The sequence below is a fragment of the Rosa chinensis genome, chromosome 5 (genome assembly GCF_002994745.2).
Source record: "Rosa chinensis cultivar Old Blush chromosome 5, RchiOBHm-V2, whole genome shotgun sequence".
In the NCBI taxonomy this organism is placed as follows: domain Eukaryota; kingdom Viridiplantae; phylum Streptophyta; class Magnoliopsida; order Rosales; family Rosaceae; genus Rosa; species Rosa chinensis.
The window spans coordinates 77480540-77502606 of record NC_037092.1 but is presented as its reverse complement, the minus strand read 5'-3'; the positions used below and the strand labels follow the sequence as shown (position 1 = coordinate 77502606).

General features: G+C 41.4%; 1 protein-coding gene across 1 annotated transcript; it reads right to left on the bottom strand.

Moving 5' to 3' along the window:
* Positions 1–5909: 5909 nt before the first annotated feature.
* On the bottom strand, positions 5910–6785 carry LOC112167124. Its single transcript, XM_024304092.2, has one exon. It carries the CDS (start codon positions 6649–6651, stop codon positions 6181–6183), a length of 471 nt encoding a protein of 156 aa, XP_024159860.1. The 5' UTR covers positions 6652–6785; the 3' UTR covers positions 5910–6180.
* Between the last annotated feature and the right edge of the window lie 15282 nt (positions 6786–22067).

The following is a 22067-nucleotide window of genomic DNA, read 5'->3' as shown; positions in this document are numbered from 1 at the left end:
AGGGGCAAACCAGGTGAACTGGGGAAGAAGACGAGCTGTAGCGTGTCCCTTATTTTGTTGCTTTGATAACAAATCAAACCTCGTATTGAGCTATTCATATAATTATATGATAGGTCAAATCGACGTCATTTTGTAACAAAATATGGGAAAAAAAGGATAGAAACTGACGCATAAAATAAACAAAATAGGAGAACATGTTTGGAATGATTTAAAAGAGATCGACTTCTTATGCATATGTACTCACATGAGCATTTGCCAAACATAATTAGCTATAATGAGCCACGCTCATGCTATCGCCAGGGCTACCAACAACCACCAATGGTGTGACCTACAGAAACACAGCCAAGCAAGTTATCACCTGAGCCGCGGCTCACTCCTAGATCACCGCGCGCCGCCACGCACCGCACAAAGATCACCTCACTAAAGCATCAGAAGCTGGGAACTGAAGCATATCAGTCCCACATCGAAAACAAGGAATAAGTCAGCCTCTTCCCCATCTATAAAAGGTTCACTCCTCTCTCCTCATTAATTACGCATTTACTACTTACCTACTGTTGTTCTGTCAACACAAATATATTGACTAACTTAGGCATCGGAGAAAGGAAAACTGTCCAACGCGGTCTCCCTCTGACGCCTTTTGTATTTTACTTGACAGACAACAAAAATTCTGAGAACATCACAAGTAGCGGTCCGCCCACCGGACCAACGTTAACCGAGATTTGGGCTACCACTCAATCTTAGATATTAATAGCATAGAAGAGACATATGTGTTAAACAATTATTCCTCTCTCCCAAATTCCCAATTATAGAGAACTTTCATCTCTATCTCTATTACTATTCATTAATTAGATTCGTTCGGTAACTAAAAAACTAAAGATTTAAAATTTGAAAGCTCTAAAATTGTTATCCAATTGATCAATTGAGTCTTCTTCCACAAGTTCACGATAAGTTATAACTCATCTATAACCTATTCAAAACTCATAAAATTTAGGTTAATCTAATTATCTTTTCATATAAATTTCAGAATCTGTTGATTTTCGTAACTGTTGTGATTCTTGAAATTGACCCATTCACAATCCATTAAGGTTTAACTATTTTTTTTCTTTGTTGTGTGTGTTTCTATAACCTAAATTAAATAATTAAGAACAATATAAAACTAAGAAACAACAAAATTAAATTAAATCTGAATTATTAATTTTTTAATTGAGAAAGATAGTTTTCTTGCTTACATTGAGAAAGATATATTCAATAGCATTGGTAATGATGCTTCGTTTTCAAAATATAATATCTCGCTGTCACCACCGTGGACAATTACTGTCTCGTAGTTGATTGAAAACTTGTAATATAGTTTTTATTTTTTTATTTATGGAGTTAGCAGTTTTAAGTGACTTCAATTATTATTTGTAAACATTATTTTTCATCTTACTATTTTTATATCTTACTACTTAGTTTGAGTCTTGCCTTACCTAAGAAAAAAATTGTGGATCTCTAGTTGAGAGCCTCATTTTTATACACTTCAATCGTCGGTTATACGATCTTAACACATGATTTAAAGTCTAATAGGTTTTCTTAATTACTATAGAGGCCATGAAGCAAGATATCCCTATTTAATTGAAAATAATCATAAAAAGGGTGTTTACTGCTCTGCAAAACTCGGACTGATTGGAGTCTAGGGTTGAAAATCTCTTCTCGTCTGGCGGCGCTCATGGTCGGCGGTGGTTCGCCTCGCCTGTAAGGGGCTACTGCCAGACGGGGAATTTGAATGTGCCTGAGAGCCTCTTAGAGTGGGTTTGGCTCAGGGTTTAGGCTGGATGGGTTTTGCGGCGAGTCTGAACGACAAGTCATTAAGCTGGTGGTTGTGTGTTCATGGATGGGGTGCCACGTCAAGGGACTCCCAGGTTCACGAGTTGAATGCGACTGGGCAGCGGTGAAGGTTCCTGGATCAGAGGGCACAACGTGGTGTAGTGGGTCTCGGAGCGGCGTGGGGCTTTGTGACTTAGGATGTGGCGATGGTTGCGGCGTGGGTCATCGGGATGGCTTTGGGGAGGGGCGGAGGAGACCGCTGGAACTACATCGGAGAGGTATACACGGCCAGTCGGTGGGAAGATGAAGTTTTGGGCTTGGGCTAAGCCAATCTTTGCTGGGCTTGAGTTTGAACCTCTTTTCTTGGGGCTATCTTCTTTGGGCTTCTATGGTGGGCTGGGGTGTTTTTCTTAGGCCCATCCCTATGTTCTTAGTTTATCTAATTACAATAAATTCCTTATATTTAGGAAGCTAAGCACTGGGTGTGCACTCTATGTATCTCTAGCGCCTCTTGAGTAATATTAAAGGAGGGTCTCCACTACCTCTACGTATTTAAATGTATAATGAGTAAGACTATATGTACGTATCACTTGTGGGTACTACCACTAGCTAGCTTCTTATCTGTCTATGCCTTAAAAGACAGCGGAAGAGTATGTAACGGTCTATTCTGACTTGTAATGAATATATATTTTCCCTGATTCAAAAAAAAAAATAGTACTATAGAGGCCGGTACAATTACTGAAGTTTATACAAATTTAACCATAAATATATTGAAGTCTCTACCACAACAGGTCACCAATTAGGAGTTGTATCTTTGTCAACTTAAGGATGGAAGTCTTCCATATGTGCCAAGTGGCAAGCACCATGTTATTGAGCTGTGAAGAAGAAGAAATGACAATATACTAATTGGTTTATTATTAAATATTTTTTGGTCTTGAAAGCATTGCGTAGCTTAACAAACGTAGAACTCACAATCATGAACCTTAATAAAATTATAGTCTATTGCTTTTTCTATAAGTGTTTCAAAGTAGTTACCCGATATTCCCTCTCAATTTGTTGGCTAATTAATGGAACGCTCTTATATTAACATGCCCTGTTTTTAATTAACAGTTAGGTTTAGCTAGCTAGCATGCACGTCTCATGGTTATATATTTCTCTATATGGGAAGTTTATTTTAATTAATTTTATCTCTAAGCAAGTATTAATGTAAGGGAAAAATTCACCAACAGTGTCTGGACACTTAGGGGACTTTCAGAATGATACCTGAACTTACAAAGTTATCAATGTGATACCTGGACTCATTTTTTCGTATCAACATCGTACCTATGACCAATTTCCGTAACGGCTCCGTGACGGAAATTGGCCGTAGGTATCACATTGATACGAAAAAATGAGTCCAGGTATCACATTAATAACTTTGTAAGTTTAGGTATCATTCTGAAAGTCCCTAAGTGTCCAGACACCGTTGGTGAATTTTTCCCAATTTTGCACGTGCGATGCACGTGAGTCACTTAATGAAGACAAAATGACCGATTTACCCTCAAATTCTTTCTTTCTTTTCTTTTCTTTTTTTTCTTTATTCTTCTCTCTTTCTTTCTTTCTTTTCTTGATTCAAATCATCTTGCTCGTCCGATTCCCACCGCCGATCGCCGATCAAACACCGCCGCTGCGTCTCAATCCATCTTCATGCACCATAGATGGTCAGTTGTTTCTAGTTCCCCCAACTTCAAATCCTATAGCAAATTGAAATTGTGGATTGAGGCTTCACCGCTCACTCCGAGTTCATTCCCACCGCCGCCGCCAATGACTTGACCACCACTACTCTCGTTCTCTCCTCCGACTCCCTTTTATACACCATTGATCAGAAACTCAGACCCCGCCAGCCCTCCACTCTCAAATCACAGCTCCAATCACACCGCTTCATCCTCTCCTTCTTCCCAACATGCAACACCACCTCCACACCATCCTCACCTGCAACTTCATCGGTTTAGCCGACAACTTCGGCCTCTAGCCCAACTTCGATCAGAGGCAATTTTAGGCAGACAAAGATTAACAACTTCGGCCTCCATACCATCCTCACCTGCAGAAAATTCGAGCTGTTCTTATTCACCAGCTTCGCCACTCCGCTGCTACCCACCATTGTGCCTCTCCGATTAGTAAACAAAGGACTCGGAGCCTCCACCATCGAGAAATTGAGGCTCACGTTCTGCGTGTCCTGCGCGGCGGATATCGGCATCGTCGGAGAAAATGTTGTGTGAACATAAATTTAGTTTGGGTTCCACGGTGGCAGCTAGTCGAGCTTGTTGATTGCGGCCTTGGCTTTCTTGATTAGCCAAAGGACGACCTTGCTAGGTTGGTCGTATCCAAGCCGGTCCTGCATGTCGTAGAATTGAATGGCGGTGTGGGCGACGAGCCTGATGCTGCCATCCCTGGGGCCTTTGGTGGTGCAAACCTTGCTGTGGCTGTCCTTCCGGCCGGTGGCCCTTAGAATGTGGCCTTGAGCCTCCACGATTTCGCTAGCGGTGGAGGAAGAAGCAGTCCTTATCCCCAAACCCAATCGAGAAGCAGCGGAGGATGACGTTGTTGTGCGGTGGTGGAGGTTGTTGTGGTCAAGTCATTGGCGACGGCGGCGGGGATGAACTCGGAGTGAGCTGTGAAGCCTTAATGCACAATTTCAATTTGCTATAGGATTTGAAGTTGGGGGAACCAGAAACATATGTGGTGCATGAAGGTGGATTGAGACGCAGCGGCGGTGGGAATCGGACGAGCAAGATGATTTGAATCTTGATGATTCAAATCAGGGGAAGAAGAAACCAGAAAAGAAGAAGAAAGAAAGAAAGAAAGAAAGAAAGAAGGAAAGAAGAATAAAGAAAAAAAGAAAAGAAAAGAAAGAAAGAATTTGAGGGTAAATCGGTCATTTTGTCTTCATTAAGTGACTCACGTGCATTGCACGTGCAAAATTGGGAAAAATTCACCAACGGTGTCTGGACACTTAGGGACTTTCAGAATGATACCTGAACTTACAAAGTTATCAATGTGATACCTGGACTCATTTTTTCGTATCAATGTGATACCTACAGCCAATTTCCGTCACGGAGCCGTTACGGAAATTGGTCATAGGTACGATGTTGATACGAAAAAATGAGTCCAGGTATCACATTGATAACTTTGTAAGTTCAGGTATCATTCTGAAAGTCCCTTAAGTGTCCAGACACCGTTGGTGAATTTTTCCCTTAATGTAATGTAATGCATATAGTAGATGTATAGCTAGCTGCAGCACAATACCGCGTAGATATACCAACGACTCTCGCATTATGAAAAAGACTGGTTCATTATGGGAGTGCAATAGCCTCATACCGTAATGACCAAAAAAAAAACAAATTAATGAATATTGTATCCTAAAGAATATAAGGAAAAAAAAGGTTTAGAAATTACGAAAGAAAAATGAAGACGAATTTAGAGATATTATGGATTCTTTGCCCTTTATGATTTTTTTTTTTTTTTATGAAAGGACCCTTTATGATTTGCATATCAAGGAATTCAAAATGAAAGAAGAAGTTTTATAACTCAGTCCATCTGTTTTACTGCCACTAAGATTTCTAATAAGTTAAAGAAACCGAAGGAAAAGAAATTAAATGAAGTGAATAACGAAAATGAATTTTGAAAAAACAAAGGAGCATTTATGGTTGATGAATAAGTTTTCCTTGCTCATTTGGTTGTGGAAAATTTTCTAAGCAAGAAATCTTGAGTTCAACTCTCGGCAAGAGCCAACTATTACACACATATGATATGTTAGGTCTTAAGAAATTGTAATTCTCTTTTTTTTATCTTCTTTTATCCAATTTGAATATTTATGTATTATGAATAGTACAATCAAACAACTTTTAAGTACCGAATTTTCTAAATCTCAAATCAAATTATTGATAACACGTACACAAATTATTTCAAATTCCAAAAATATTGAAAACCCACACTTCAAGTAAATGAATGAATGACTTCTTCTTTTTGTTCTTTTTCATGTTTCCTTTCCCTTCTTTTGGCAATAGATGTGCTGCCCAATTATAATATCCACCTCCTGCTCCACTTAAAACACAAGATTAGAAAGAGAAAGAAAAGAAGAATACATATTTACTTGCAACTTCAAGCTGTAAATACAATTTGTGCAGTACAAATCTTCTTTTTCTGTCTCTCTGATCATGTAATGATCTTTTCTCAAGAATATATCAAACAGATCATGAATACTGGAATTCTGAATCTGCCACTATTAAACGCAGACCCCAAAAAAAAAAACCAAAAAAAAAAATATCCACAAAAGAAACCAAAAAAAAAAGTGAAGCAATTTGCCGGAAATATCAAACTCCGGCACCGGGAAAACTGTTAGTCTTCGGAAATGCTCTCAAGATGAGGCTGAAATGCTCTGACTGATCGTCCAGTCCGGCGATCCCTAAGTGATGAAGATTTTTTCTTTTCCGAGACGATCTCCGTCAAGTATCGATCACACTCCGAGACATTGGCATCACCACTACTTAGTCTCTTCTTTGACGACTTCTTAACGCCGCTACTACCTTTGTTCTTCTTCTTACTGTCCGGTATCGAAGACTCCGGAATCAAGAAGTATATGCTGCCTCGCTTGAGCTCCGACTCCGGCGAGAGAATCAAAATGCGGCGAACGACGCCTTGTGAACAGGGTTTGCTCAGGAAGTGATTTGGATTGGCTGCAAGGATCTCGCCGGCAGTGACCGGATGTGTGATTTCTTCTACGTAGCCGTTTAAATGGACTATTCGGATCAAGTCTAGAGCTCCACAAGGTAGAACACAAGCCAAACAACACCTTAGACTGTTGCCCATGTTTGATTATAGATCCAGCTAAGCTCTCAGCTGTCTCTCACAGTTTGATTTCTCTGTGAAAGCTCAAGTCTCTGTTGGTTGAGCTGGTTTTGTTGGTCTTGGTGGAAAAGAAAGCTGAAACTTATGGAGGGTGGACTAATGGCGAAGTGTTATATATAGGAATAATCATACGGGTGAGAACAAAAGAGAGTGCATTATATTGGGGATTGGTTCAAAATGACCAAAGTGTCCTTTATTGAAAAAAATTTGGCCGAATTGCTTTCACGAGTTAACTAACTTAAGCCGCCTTCCAAACAATTAGTGGCAAACGATTGCTTTCCATTACCCTCTTGGCAAATGCTCAAGTCATAGGCTTTTTCATTTTCTTTGGGCCTAATCAAAATGAGGAGGACGCTAAGTTAACCAATTTGGACCTTAATTCCTTGTAATTATTAATATCTATACTATTATTAAGATAAAAGTGTTTGTTAGTCAAAATTAAACATTTTTACTGAAATAATCTTAAAGATTAAAAAAATTTGAGAGTTAATTAAATTACAAGGACAATTATGACATTTAAGAAATAAATTTTTATTAAAAAAATAAACAAAAAAAAGCCACAATCCACTTTTCTCTCTCATGATCTTATGTCTGTAATAATCGTTTTCTTTATTATTTTCTGTTAAAAAAAAAAAAAAAAAACCTTGCACATTCAGAACATGTGTGGAGAAATGTTAGTTAAAAATTAACTACTAGTATTTTTTTATGAGTATGTTCTTCTTGGATATATCATTACAAATAGACAATGAAACAACTAAATTCATTGTCAAAAAGGTAAATTCTTTTTTCCATGAGAGGCCAGTCGTCAATCTCATAGAAGACATGATAATCTTTGACTTAGTAAGATATATATATATATATATATATATATATATATATATATTTCTTCTTTTTAAGTGAGACCCCACAGTGGTAGCTTGCAATGTTGATGTATTTCATTTCCTGAATCACTTTGAGATAATTTGTCAAACACTCTACTAATTTAATCTTTTTTATGAGTTATATTAACCTCTTTATAAGTCTCAAGTCTCATCCTCTGAACACCCCCTTCTTTCATGAGTTTTTAACAAACATTATCTTTCCCACTACTAAAGACACGAGCTAGAGCAGAAAAAGATGATAATAAGAGTGCACAGAGTAAATTTCTGTCACAAAAAATGCCAACTTCTAACCTAACCCCATCGATGGGTCAGGGCGGTTCGCATCTCCAACCCATGGCGTAACCATTTAAATCAAGATTAATTTACTCTCTTCTTCTCTTATTTCTCTTGATTTTCTTGTTTATTTTCCCTCAGTCTATGGTACAATTCGCTTTATGTGCGTCAGTTGGCACGTATCTGCACCAGATCAATCTAAGCCCATCTACATCATATCTTTTTTTCTTCATTCCATTGTTGCACTATCGTATGATTATGATTATGGATTAGTGTCACCACAAATTCCAAAAGACTGAGAAGTCGATTGAAGAATTGGTTCTAAAAAGAACGCCAACCTATTGGGACCAAGTTCATCAATCCTAGCACGCCATACTGATTAGACTGGTAGGCTTATGTTCAGGGGCGGAACCACGTTGAAGGCTTTATGGGCTCAAGTGTATACAACTTTTTGGGCTCAAAACCCTTAATTATACATATATCTCTCAGTCCATACCAGCCCAAAGAAAAAAAATATATATTATAGGTTTGATTCATTCGCGTCCAGGCATCATCGACTCATCGCGTGTATTCCCAGAAGGCCAGAATCTCAGCTGATTCGCATCATCGACTCATCCCAGCTCCCAGCCCAGTAGCCCACAGCAGCTGACAGCCTCACGCGGTCACGCCCTCAGTCCCTCACTGTCCCTCACTGGCACTGCCTCACTGTCTCTAGTGTTTCGAACTTTCAATGGAGCCATGGAGGTTTGGAGGTTATCCCTAAATCGATTGAAACAACTCAAACAAGGTATGAAGCTCTAAACCTATCGATCTCCCCTATTTTGAATTTGTGAAGCTCTAAATCCCAGATCTGAAATCCCTGAAATCCCAGATCTTTCTGAGTTGGGCTTTGCCGATTCTGTTTCTTACCACTGAGGGAGATAGAGAGAGAGAGAGAGAGAGAGAGAGAGAGAGAGAGAGAGAGAGAGAGAGAGAGAGAGAGAGAGAGAGAGAGAGAGAGAGAGAGAGAGAGAGAACCTGGTGGTTACTGGTTAGCTGAGGCGGTGAGGCCTAAGGAAGTAAGGATCTTGATTGAGTTGATTCTTGATCTGTTGAATGTTGATTACTTGATCATGGTCTGAATGTTGATTACTTGATCATGGTCTGAATGTCTGATTGTGCCCTTCTAATTAGCCTAGACAGAAATTTGATACTGGTTCCGCCACTGCTTATGTTATGTTATTACCTGGTATAAATTCTGTTACATCCTTATTCATTTGATCCTAGACTTGGGTTAACATCTAGAATGCAATGCGTTTATTAGTTTTAGTTTAGGGGTTAGGATGTTGAATCACAAGAGAGTTTAAGATGTGGCTCCCACAACATGACCAGTCCATCGCGAATATAGGCATTAAGATGGGAAGGAACATATTTAAATAGTGTCATTTTTTGCTTTGAATGAAAATAAGTGATTAGGTACGGAATTGAAATTTTAGAGTACAAGCTTTATTTAATGAAAAAGTGATTAAAATACCATGGTTAAGCAATTTCACAAGCTCAAGGTGGCATACCATTGGTCCAATCGGGCCTAGACCGAAGCAAGAGTGTTTGTTCTTCAAAATAGATCGGAATGGATGAGATTCTACTGATCTGTGACATTGTTAGCTGCTCTACTGGTGAGGAACAGAGGAAGATATTACAACTCTGACCCTCTGCTAAAAAAAAAAACCCAGAGACTCTAGCTGTCTTCAAGAACAGTTGTCTTTTACAATTTGACTAGTACATGAATAAAGTTTCTTTTCTCAGCTAAATTAAACACCAAAATACCACATTTCATTATTCGAGTATGGACAATGTGATCTCTGTTTATAGAACTGTGATGGTTATGAGAAATGAACACTCTAGATCGATCTGTGCTTAGTTTTTTCTTCTCACTAGCTTCCAACTGCACTTCGAGTATCTTTCAGTAATTACTTTTTTTTTTGTTTGAAGTAAAGATTCATTGCATTAGATGACCAACCAACAAGCCAGAGTCTAACATACACTTACAAGACAGAAAAATGGCGGGGTAACGACTAAACTCCTATCTAAGTAATGTAAAACTCATTACAAGTCAATTTGACCCCGCTTTGTGAAGTGAACCCATAAACAAAGAACAACTTCGTGTCTTCTAGGGCAAAATGTTTGACTAGCACTCCCATTAGCCAGGCGCCAATTGCGGTACCAACAAAGAGCCACTTCTTAGCAAACAAATAGGAGCAATTCCTTATCCATAAACCGCTTGAAAAATCGCCAATATTATTCCAGATAATTACCAACTCCCGTAGCAGTCTTGATCCGAAAACGATTGGTCATGGACCATATACCGGCCCAAATGCTCAAGAGTGTCCACCTCTTAGGCCAAGCCCACTCCCATCACTAAGTGAGTAATGAGGGTGGCAAGACACCCTCCTTAAAAACCCATGAATTAGGCCTAAGTAGTCCATATGTGAGTCTAGGCCCAAAGGCCCAAACCCACACACACACACAAACTACCCTAGCAGGAACATAGGCCGTCTCTTGCCATGATGCTGCCATCGGCCAGACCTTCGGCGGGCGTCCCTTCCACAGCATCATGCGCTACCCAGTTCCGGATCTGCCCACAGCCAAGACAGCTAGACAAGTCCCGTCCAAGCAGGCAAAAAACGCAGAGACCCAATGCGTCGTACTCCTCTCCACCGACCCGACCCTTTCGGCCTGCACCTCCGATCACCTGCACCAGTTAGAAGCAAGCAACTGACCCAGAACCCGGAGAAAATCCCAACTCTGTCGCTATTCTCAAGCCCTTGCCGCCAAAAAACCTTTGTTGCACAGATGGCCCAGTAACTGACGAAACTGCACTTCGCCGGCGAAAGCCGCCAACCCAGATACCTCGATCTCGCTCCACGCACTGAAGAGGTGCTTGCTTCGTCCGATCGAAACCGATGCCCACGGTCAAACGCCGCCGATCTGCAAGAAACATAGGCTCGGGTTTCGACTGGTTTAGACTCCGAATCTACAATTACTGTGAGAGACTCAGTAATTACTAATGCAAACAAATTACATGTTTTTTGATCTAAAAACTAATTAAAAAGTACATTTATCTGCATGGATTTTAACCATACGCTACAATTTCACATGCATATAATAAAATAAGTTTCGATGCTTTTTGTAACTCTGTGTTAATGCTTGGATCCGTGGGGATCTAATTAACGATAAGTAAAAGAGAGAGAGATTGACACAAGATGTATAGTGGTTCGCCTCCGCATGAGCGGGAGACTACGTCCACTTGAAAGCTATACTAGTGTGTGTTGAGCCTTGCGGCCTAACAAGATTACAAGAGATGTAATGAATGTGTTGAGTTGTGGGAGGAGACATTCCTTTATAGATGAAGGAATGCTTCTCATTTACTTGTTCTTCGATGTGGGACAAGCAAAGTTACTATTCTAGTCTATTTAACATGTAGAAAGCTATGTTATGGGGGCATCTTGGCAAGGGCGGAAAGGTGGCTTCCCGGTGGCGGATTTGCGACTTCCGGATATCGCTGCGTAGCCTGAACATAGGGCTACACGATGCATGTCTCGGTTGGGCCTTGCCATGTCTTGTGGATGTCCCAAAGTAGGTGTTACTTATGCTTGGTGATGTAGTAAATACTCCATATTATTGGAGGTATGTACAAGTCCCCGAAGTCCCCGAGTAAGAGTAGCTTCTTGGTTGGGGAGTTCAAATCATGAAGTCATCAAGCATAAGTAACCGGGCGGTACGGAGCCCCTACAAGTCCCCGAACTCCGTAAGCAAGAAGGGACTCGTTTAATCCTGCACAATGAGACAAAAAACACGCATATGTAGAATGCTTGTTGTATTGGTTACCATTCGTATTAATGGAATGCGAAAAGAATTCGATTTGTAGCGGATCAACAAATGGCAGAAGAATTCAATATTCCATTAATGTGTATGAACATGTAAAATATTGGTAGTTGTATATGTGGATCTTATGGCCATATAACACGCACAATAGATAGTGGCAAATGTAATGGGTGTCCATAGTAATTTTGTGGGAGTAGTCCCGGTGACATAGAATGAAGCGTTTGTGAACTTGGGGCTTAAGTAAAGCATGTTGGACATGATCGAGCAAGTTGGGTTGTTCGAGCAAGTTGGGTGTAGTTGAGTGTGTAGGCGTTGTGCGAGCATGCGAGGCGTGGCCCAAGCGCAAGTCGTGGCCATACTCGATACCCAAGCGAGTCGAAACCCGAACAAGTCGTTTATCCGAGCATGTTTATTTAAGTCATAAGTGTCACAAGCTTCTAGATGCATGTCACAAGTAATTGAATTTAAGCATGTATGTGTGTAGCATGTACTTGTAGTAAAGTTGCTAATAACATGTTGTAAGCATGCTTAAGGGTTATAGAGACATGTATAGTCATGGCATCGGCGGTAGCTCAAATTGCAAGAGCGTAAGAGATAAGATAGTGACTTATCTTGTGCCAATTTGGAGGCTAGTGGAGTTGGCCGAGCATGACGCTCCATTGCTCCGGCGGAGTTTCTTTGTAGAGAGATGATGATTTCATTACTTGCGGAGGTAATTGGTGATTATATCTCCTTGAAAAAAAATAGGTGATTAGTACATGGATATGTAAAATCAACAATAGTATTTTGTATATATGCATTTTGCATATGTACTTCGATAGAATTATAAGCAAAGTGTATATATTCAAAATTGTAGTTGGCAACAAAGTTCATGCTATTTTGAAATGTGAGAGTGCCATTCGGGATGTAGAGCCATATATGCAAGATTGAGGTGAGCTAATCATAGTGCAAATATGTGGGCTTGAGGACAAAATTTGACAAAGTCTATAATTTAATTAAACATTGGTATGCCCTGCATGCACACTAGTTTGAAATTTTGACCCGTTTGTTTGTGGCCATGCTTTGTTTAATCAAGTTGGAGCATAATTATATATATATACGTGTATAATTCATGCACCTCTGCATGCATGATTAAGTCAAAGAAGTTCTGACATAACTCATGGGTGGCTGACATATGCTTACCCATTTGATAATTGGCTCAACAGTAAAGGTGTATGTGTCCATAGTTGATGGAGACGTCGCACGCGGCCAAATATAAACATATATATACATGAGGTGTAGGTGTGGACAGACGGCAAGTGTGTGCTCACAACCTATGATAGAGAGCAGAGGCATGTGGTGTGCAGCTGTGCATATCAAATAAAGATAGGATAAGGTACAGAGTGAAGGAAGACTCAGCTTTTTGACTGTTCTGACCACCACATATCGCCGAAGCCCGAAGCCATGATTGAAGGGAGGTGCCCAGATGCCCGCTAATTGACTAATTGAAGGAGAACATAGCTTGATGGCAAAATCAATTTCTCAGGTATCAAAGTGAGCTCCAGAAGGCGAGTTATACAAGTTTAAGTGGGCGGAGATGATGAGTTAAGCGGAGCATTTGGCCAGCGGTGGTGTTCGCCGGCGGAGGAAGTTAGGCGGTGAAGCTGGCTATGCCAGTGAAGTTTTGGTGGTTCCTAGCGGAGCTTTGGCCGCTGAGGAAGTGTGGCGGAGCGGAGCTTCAAAGGGGGAGGGTTGCTGACGGAGTTTGGCGGGAGAATGTGCCGCCGACTGAAGCTCAGACGCTTGCTTAGCGGAAGGGAGGTTCCGCTGATGGATACGAGCGGAGCAGCTGAGGCTAGCGGAAGCAATGCGGGGCTGGCTGAGCTCAGTGTGCTGGCGGTGTTGGCTTGGCCGGGAAGTAGCTGCTAGGCGCTGGCGCTGGTAGCCGATTGCTTGATGAGCGCCGGTGTTACCGCTGACAGAGAGCGGCGGTGCCGCTGAAGAAGTGTGGCGGTGGAGCCCTTTCGGCGGTGAAGCTCACGGAGCCTGCTGTGAGCGGGGTTTTTCCGCGAAGCCTTTTGGTCAAGAGAGCTCTTGGTTGGTCAGCGGTGGTGGAGACTCGGGAGTTTGGTGGACTCGGAACTCAGCGGAGCCATGCCCAGCGGAGGCTCCGAGCTCGGCGGTTCTTGGAGCTCAACGGAGCTAGCGTGCAATGGAGCTGGAGTGCAGCGGAGCTTTGCCGGCCGAGCTGGAGGAGCGGAGCTGTGCGAGAGGTGATTGTTGGTGACCTGGCGCTCGGCGGAGGAAGAGTTCGGCGGTGATCCAGTTCGGTGGAGCGGAATCCGCTGCTAGAGTCCGGCGGAGATGCAACCTGCAATCAGGGAGCTCGCAGCGGGGACTGCACACCGGCGCTGTAGCCTGCAGCTGAGACCGGAGCGATGCTGTGCGAGCAGCGGAGCAGGGGAGAGCCGGGCGGTGCAGAACTGGGCGGAGCAAGGCGCTGGGGATGCTGAGGAGGGTTGGGCGGAGTATGTCCGCTGACTAAGTTCGGCGGAGGTGATGGTATTGTGCGAGCTGCTGCTGGCGGTTTGATGTAGCGAAGGAGGGTGGCCAAAGTAATTCTCTGGGTGTCCAGAGAAAATTGGCACAGAGATTTTTTTTTTTTTTTTTTTTTTTTTGATGTAAGAGTTGACTTTATTGTTGGGCGTTGACCAACCATGGTCAGCGTTGACCAAGCCTTGATGTGCGTTGACCTGCTCCGCCGGGGGTTGACCGACCCCGCCGGGCGTTGACCAGCCATGTTGGGCGTTGACCGACTCCGCTGGGCGTTGACCAACCACGCTGGGCTTTGACCGGACCCGCTGGGCGTTGACCAGCCATGTTGGGCGTTGACCGACTCCGCCGGGCGTTGACCGGACCCTAATTTGATGTTGGATGAGCGTTGACTTCGACGCTTATGGGTCAAAGTTCATGGTAGGTGACGAAGCCTTTGTGTTGGCTTCCCACAGACGGCGCCAATGTTAATGCTTGGATCCGTGGGGATCTAATTAACGATAAGTAAAAGAGAGAGAGATTGACACAAGATGTATAGTGGTTCGCCTCCGCATGAGCGGGAGACTACGTCCACTTGAAAGCTATACTAGTGTGTGTTGAGCCTTGCGGCCTAACAAGATTACAAGAGATGTAATGAATGTGTTGAGTTGTGGGAGGAGACATTCCTTTATAGATGAAGGAATGCTTCTCATTTACTTGTTCTTCGATGTGGGACAAGCAAAGTTACTATTCTAGTCTATTTAACATGTAGAAAGCTATGTTATGGGGGCATCTTGGCAAGGGCGGAAAGGTGGCTTCCCGGTGGCGGATTTGCGACTTCCGGATATCGCTGCGTAGCCTGAACATAGGGCTACACGATGCATGTCTCGGTTGGGCCTTGCCATGTCTTGTGGATGTCCCAAAGTAGGTGTTACTTATGCTTGGTGATGTAGTAAATACTCCATATTATTGGAGGTATGTACACTCTGATTTGTAACCATCTTACTATTATAGCTTCTCTTTTTACGGTAATTAAAGTAACCTTAAAATAAATTAGCAGTTTCTTCATTCTAATGTTTAGGCTTCAATGGACGCATTACAGTTAATCAGTTACTCAATTAAAATTCTTTGATTTCTTTTATGTTCACATTGAGATTATTTGTGCAAGAATCAGCCATAATATATATATATATATATATATAAACACACACACACACACATACATACTATATTTAACATAATCTATTTTGTCAGTCAAATTGAGCGTGAAAAGACGACTAAATACTTAGATCATAAATTATCTAAAAACATCTTTTAATAAATAGAGGACATAATCATAATTAAAAAAAATCTAATTTATTTTTCCCTAGAAATCTCTCACTATAATTTCCCACTTCGATCCCTAGCAAAAGAGGAAAAAAGAAAAAATTAAAAAAATTCCAAACTCCCCACATTTTCTCCAATGATTATTATTATTATATATATATATATATAAATTTTTTTTTAATTTAAATTTAAAAACCCACACACAGTGTGTGTATTTTGGGTCTAGTATCTGTTATATAAAGCATTTTTGAAACTCCTATTGTGTCCTTTATTGATTGAATTGTTTAAAAAATAAAAATGATATTGCAAGGCTAAAATAGTAAAAAAAAAAAAATCTTTTTTTTTTTTTTTTTAAGAAATTACAAAAAAAAGATAAGGAAAAAACCTCATGTTTGTAACCGTCAGTAGGATTTTGCTGCCTTTAATTTTTCTTTTCTTCTCATTTAATTTCCTTAAAAAAAATAATTTTTTTTATAAAAGCAAATTGGCAAGCACGGAGTGCATGCCAAGAGGCTAGTGTGTGTGTGTGTGTATCAAGAATAAAATATGTTGATAGATACAATTTGTGAAATAAAATTGAAAAGACAATAGATTATGGTAATCCAAAATTTGGATAGATAAAGATGTACAGTTTTGTCTTGGCATATAATCAATACTTTCTTCTTTAATCTAACGATCTATTTCATTATGTTTCTCCATCGACTTGATTTGTAGTGCTTTTTAAGAAAGTAGCTAGTCAGTAAAAATGAGCATATACTTTTGAACCAAGTCTCTTAAGACAAAATAACGGCTTCCACGATTAATTCGTGAAGAAGAACCTAAAATATAAGCAATGATAATCATTAAACTCGAGGTAAGTACACTTCTCCACTTAGTGAACCTAATTAGTACAGAAAACCTATATACAATACATGAACAGAAGCATTTAACCTCGAACAGTCGAACGGTCGAACCTCTTGAAGCATCTTTTATCATCGCAGTGGATTCAGCCCGAGTAGATATAATATCGATCGGTGCTAATTCCTAAAGCCCAAATATCTTTGTTGGCAGCTATAGATCAGATGCAAGTACAAAGACCATATATTCTAGTCAATCATAAGGTACTTCAACCCATTTGGGTACCTTACACAGCCAGTATATATGACAAGGTAACTGATTAGAGTATTTGTCTGCTCTCGTGTGGATCATTAGAGGACGAAACTTCATGGCACTGAGGTTTCAGACACTGACCATGTATAACATATGTATTAACAATGAAATTACAATTATAGGTTGCTAATTAAGGGACTATACGAAGCTTTTGCATAAGATTCCCGATGTGGGATTAAAGAATCTGATTCGTGAACTCTAACATGTACATATATACAGGTCCAGAAGCTATCCATAATTGAACAACGTGAGGCAACTCTGTCTTTACACTAAAGCCAAGGTGGAACTCCAATTTATTAATCATAGCTTCATTTTAATTCTTGGTTCTAATCATTTTCTTAATGCATAGTTGATGAATGACCATCATTAGTATTAGAGTATGATTGAAGCCTCCGCAGAAAGGGGAAAAAAAAAAAAAAACTTAACAGCTACCGTAGTACTTTACTAACTCAAACCCTAGCTAATCAGTAATCCTCTTGCTCCACCACCTCCCAAGACATGTAGCCAAAAACTTATGTATATAATTAATTATGCTTCATGTATACTTATAATTAAGTACGTGGTTATTATCTCTAGGTACACCTTTGATAGCTGGCAGGTTGTGGGATTGTTGCACAAAGCTACTACATTTGATTAGATATACAAATCAAATCTTAGGGATTAATGGACTTCACATTCAGTTCATTGTATCCAAGCTAGTTTCGTCCAATAAAAAGTGTCTACAATATGAAGCTTTCCTTGTTGCTATTAATGGGTTAAGGGACTAATGTATTAAAATTTTAAGAGTTCCAAAACCAACATATATATTGCAATGTCCCAGATCTATATATTCATGAATCATGATCTTCATATTTTTGTTTTTGTACCGAAAGTGAACCAAAAATATGATTCTTTTAGAGCATCTCCAACAGACTAGCTAAATTCAATTTTTAGCTATATATAACTATTTTTAAATTTAATTTAATGATACTTAGTATAACCAAGTCTTTATCAACTGTGGCATCTAATAAATGACATGTATGACATATTGTATGCCACATTATTGACAATCTTGACTAAATTAAAAAACAAAAAATAAAACATGTGGAATTATTGTTCACATTTCATATTTTCGGTTAACTAAAATCATGATTTAAACTCACACCTTGTGGGGGTGGTCAACAAAATTGACCCTACAATCAAGGCAATTAAAGAGAAGTAATGGCAGCAGTAAATGCAACAATTAATGTAGCTGTAAATACGATGATAAATGCGACATTCAATATGGCAATCATGGCCGCTAATAAGTGACGGTTATTGCAGGAGTAAATATGGCCTTAATGGTGGTGTGCCGCTCGAGTCACTGCGACTTGCTGTGCAAGTTTACTTGCAGCCCACGCCGAAGTACACCTATAAATAGGCTGCTCAACAGCAAGGTAAATCATCGAATTCCAATTCTCTCTACTCCACTACTAAGAAACGTACTGACTTAGGCATCGGAGGGTTTTCTGCAGGTACCCCCCCCCCCCCCCTCCCCTCCTCGAGCTGATGGTCAAACTTTAGGTCAACGCCCCGAAGGAAGCTTCTCGATTGTTCCCTGTCAGCTCCCGCTCCAGTCCGCATTCATTGGTGAGTCAAACTCCTCTACGAATTTTTCAACACCAACAAGTGGCGCAGTCGTCGCGGCCTTTTAAATGGTGATATCCTTGATTTAGTACCGATATCTGAAATATATTTTCCTGCTTGATATCCACCTTTTCCCCACTTTAAATGCGAATATCCCGCTTTTCACATGGCTATCATCTTTGCGGATTCATGTTTTAATGCAGAATCTTCAAATCTCCATATTCTACTTATAAATAGCCATGTATCTGTCCTAATTTGCACATCATCTTCTTCGCACCTTTCTCTTGGAATCCTGCTTTCATCTCCATGGTTCCACAAAGGAAACAAATCCGTATCGTTTTCAATTCTCCCATAGGATATGGCAAACAGATCCTTGGTGCTAATGAGCGCACTCCTGATCGCCAGGCTCCTTTGTTTCCTTTGTGGAGCCATGGAGACAAAAGCAGGATTCCAAGAGAAAGATGCGAAGAATATGATGTGCAAATTAGGACAGATACATGGCTATTTATAAGCAGGATATGGAGATTTGAAGATTCTACATTAAAACATGAATCCGCAAAGATGATAGCCATGTTAAAAGCAGGATATTCGCGTTTAAAGTGGGGAAAAGGTGGATATCAAGCAGGAAAATATCTTTCAAATATCGGTACTAAATCAAGGATATCACCATTTAAAAGCAGAGATTCTGCATCAACCATTATATCATGAGGGATAATGTGAACAAAATCGATGAGTGCGAGACAATAAAGGGAATTATGACGGTTTTATTGAAAGATTGAGACAATTTATTGGATGAAATCAGCTCAACAAGAAGGGAAAAACATACATAAAGCCTATTTGGAAACTCCTATGGATTCGAGCACAGGGAGAATAAAACAAATAACGCTGCTATCTCTAACGGCTATTTGGAGCAAGGAATGGAGGATACTTCGTCTTCACCGCTGGGCCCCTTAGAAGCACTCGAAGCCGACGAAGGAGCATCCCCTGGTAGCATACCACGAATGGGAGAATAGTCCCTGGGGGCAAACCCATAAAAGCGATCAAATTCGTCGGGCCCTACGTAGCATCTATCATCCTCCTTAGTCAAAGCCTGGTTCCATCCGAGTCAGAAATGTTTGGCGAACACGCGCTTCATTTTAGCAACCCCCTTTTCGAACTCCTCGTCCTTACTTCGAGTTACCAAAGCCAAATCCTTTTTTAACTTCGCTACCTCGTGATTTCGGTCCTCGAGGATGAGGCTCAGCTGCGTCATTGACTCCATTTGGTCGTTTAGTTCCTTCTCTTTGGATTTTAGCTCTTGGTCAGCCTTTTCAAGGCGTTGTTGTTGCCTAGAATGAAGAGCGTCGAGACTACGCAAAAAACGATGAGACGCCATGAGAGCCTGCACAAGTGGAGGGGAAGATGGATCAATGCATGCATATATGAATAAAAATCGAAAATAAAGGAAAACGGAACTTACATCGAGCTGGGAGGAGCATAGGTCGTCATAGAACTCCACAGCGCTCTTGGGAGGCCTACCCGATCTCGGGTTTGATGATGCCAAGGCACCGGCAATGGCTGACGCTGCCAAACCATTGGAGTCTAAGGACTCTCCAGCTATGACAAAAGAGTTATCACGCTTCTTGAATCTCAATTCCAGAGCTTTGGGAGGAGGAGGTTGCATGGAAGAGGTCGGACCCGACGAGAGTGAAGGGGCCCTTTGAGCATCAAGTTCGATGCTTGTCGGGGCCGTAAGGGTCCTCGAGGGAGTAATGTCAGTGGTAATATCCCTCAAGGACGTCGAGGAGGGCGAATCTCCACATGAAGAAGAATGCGGAGCTAATTGAGTAGGCAGAGCACGAGACGGGCCGTCATTAGCAGAGGGCTCTGCAACCTTTTGCTTCTTCCGAGGTGGAGGAATCATTTGAGGGAGCTCCCTTACAATGAGGAGCGACCTTCCCTCATCAATGTCATCTCCCTCAGGATCATCCTCGAATCCCTCCGAACTCATACCATCTTCATCTTCCTCCGCTATCGAAATCTCTGAGCAAGGAACGATTGATTTGAAGGCATCCTTAGCCTCGAGGTATTGGGCAAACAAAGGCTCACTGAGGTCGGACCGATAAAAGTGGCTTTCCATCTTCGCAACGGAGAACGCAAGGGTTGTCCCTGATGTTGCACCATCCATGTGGCTCTGATAACGACCGAACAAGGTTGAGGGGCGGCTGGACGTGATACCAAGGAGATTTCTGAGAGTCACGAACTGAAAGGGATATCATCTGCATCCAACGAGGTGATGCTCCAGCCACTCTACACGGCTCGGTGGAATTTTGGCCTTCGCTTGGGAAGGTTTGTAAGCTGCATTGCAAATGGTCTAAGTTAGCGCGCGGACAAACAGTGCAGTGAAAAGGAAATAAGACCTAGGCACTTACCAAGATCATCCGCGAAATCCCTCGGGGGAAGGAGGTCCAATTCGAGAGAAGGCCAACCGCCAGTAATCATCAGAGCCCTAGATTTTCACCCATGACAATTATTGGGAACTACCACGAACGTCTTCATCCTCGGGAAGGGGGTGAAGTTAAAATATCGAAATTTAATAACCCTGGAGCAGTTATAGAGATAGAGAAAGTCGGATAATCCCAGTGGCACTTCCCATTTCCAGCCCATGATCAGGAAGGCCGACAAGAGAATATAGGAATTTGGGGTAAACTGAAATGGGTGTAATCCAAGCACTGCCCACATAAGCTGGAAAACAAGGTGAATAGGGAATCAGATATACCGCAGTTGCTCGGGGGCTAATATCAAGGCGTCTTCAGGGATGTTTCTACTGGTGTAGATGTCCGCATCCACAGGGACCGCCGAAATCCAGTGTTCTAAAAAACGGCCGCCCAGGCAGCTTAGGCGCCGCCTAGGCGTTGGGCTGAGGGAGACCGAGGAAAGTATTGGCTAAACGGAGCTCTTAGACGGAATGGATTTAGGCGGTCTGGGTAGCTGGGCGGCTGGGTGAGTTTCAATTTCTTTTTCTTTCTTTTTTCACGACTCCGAAACCCCAAATCGACCAGACCTAATCTGCTAAACACCTAAACCATTCGATCCCCACAACTCATATTCTCTCTCCCCACCAAGCCACCGCGTCTCTGCACCACTCCTCCACCGCGCCTTTGCTCCCCCGCTTTATCTCGACCTCAAACTCCCTCTGCTCCCCTCAAGCCATCGCAGCTTTCCCCCAAGCCACCCCCAACTTCCCCTTAAATCAAGATCTTGAAATCTGAGAATTGAAACCTTGTTTTTGTGAAGTTATTCACGAGGTGATTGAACAATGAAGAGAAATATGAGACTGTAGAGGGTGGTGGCTACTGGTTTTGCTCAAGAGAGGAAGAAAAGATGACAATGAACATTGCTGAGAGAGAGAGAGAGAGGGATGGATGCTCTTTGTCGAGAGAGAGAGAGAGAGAGAGAGAGAGAGAGAGAGAGAGGATAGATGTGCAAGTGGCTGCATAATTAGAAGCATAATTGAATATGTTTGAAACTTTGAATATGTTAGGCGGAGTGTAAGGCTTCCATGTTTCCCATACTAATTATATTAATATTCAATCAAGTTGTTGGAGACTGGAGATAGAGAGGGAGAGTGGGAGGGACAGAGTTAACTTTTGTCTTTCATGTATTCTCTTTTTGACGGAGAATATAGTAAATGAATTGTCTTCCCCTCTTCCCTATGTTCCCTCTTTTAATTCATTGGTTTTGTTTGTGGGCAAGGAAACTTGGAATAGAATATAATTTTATAGAATA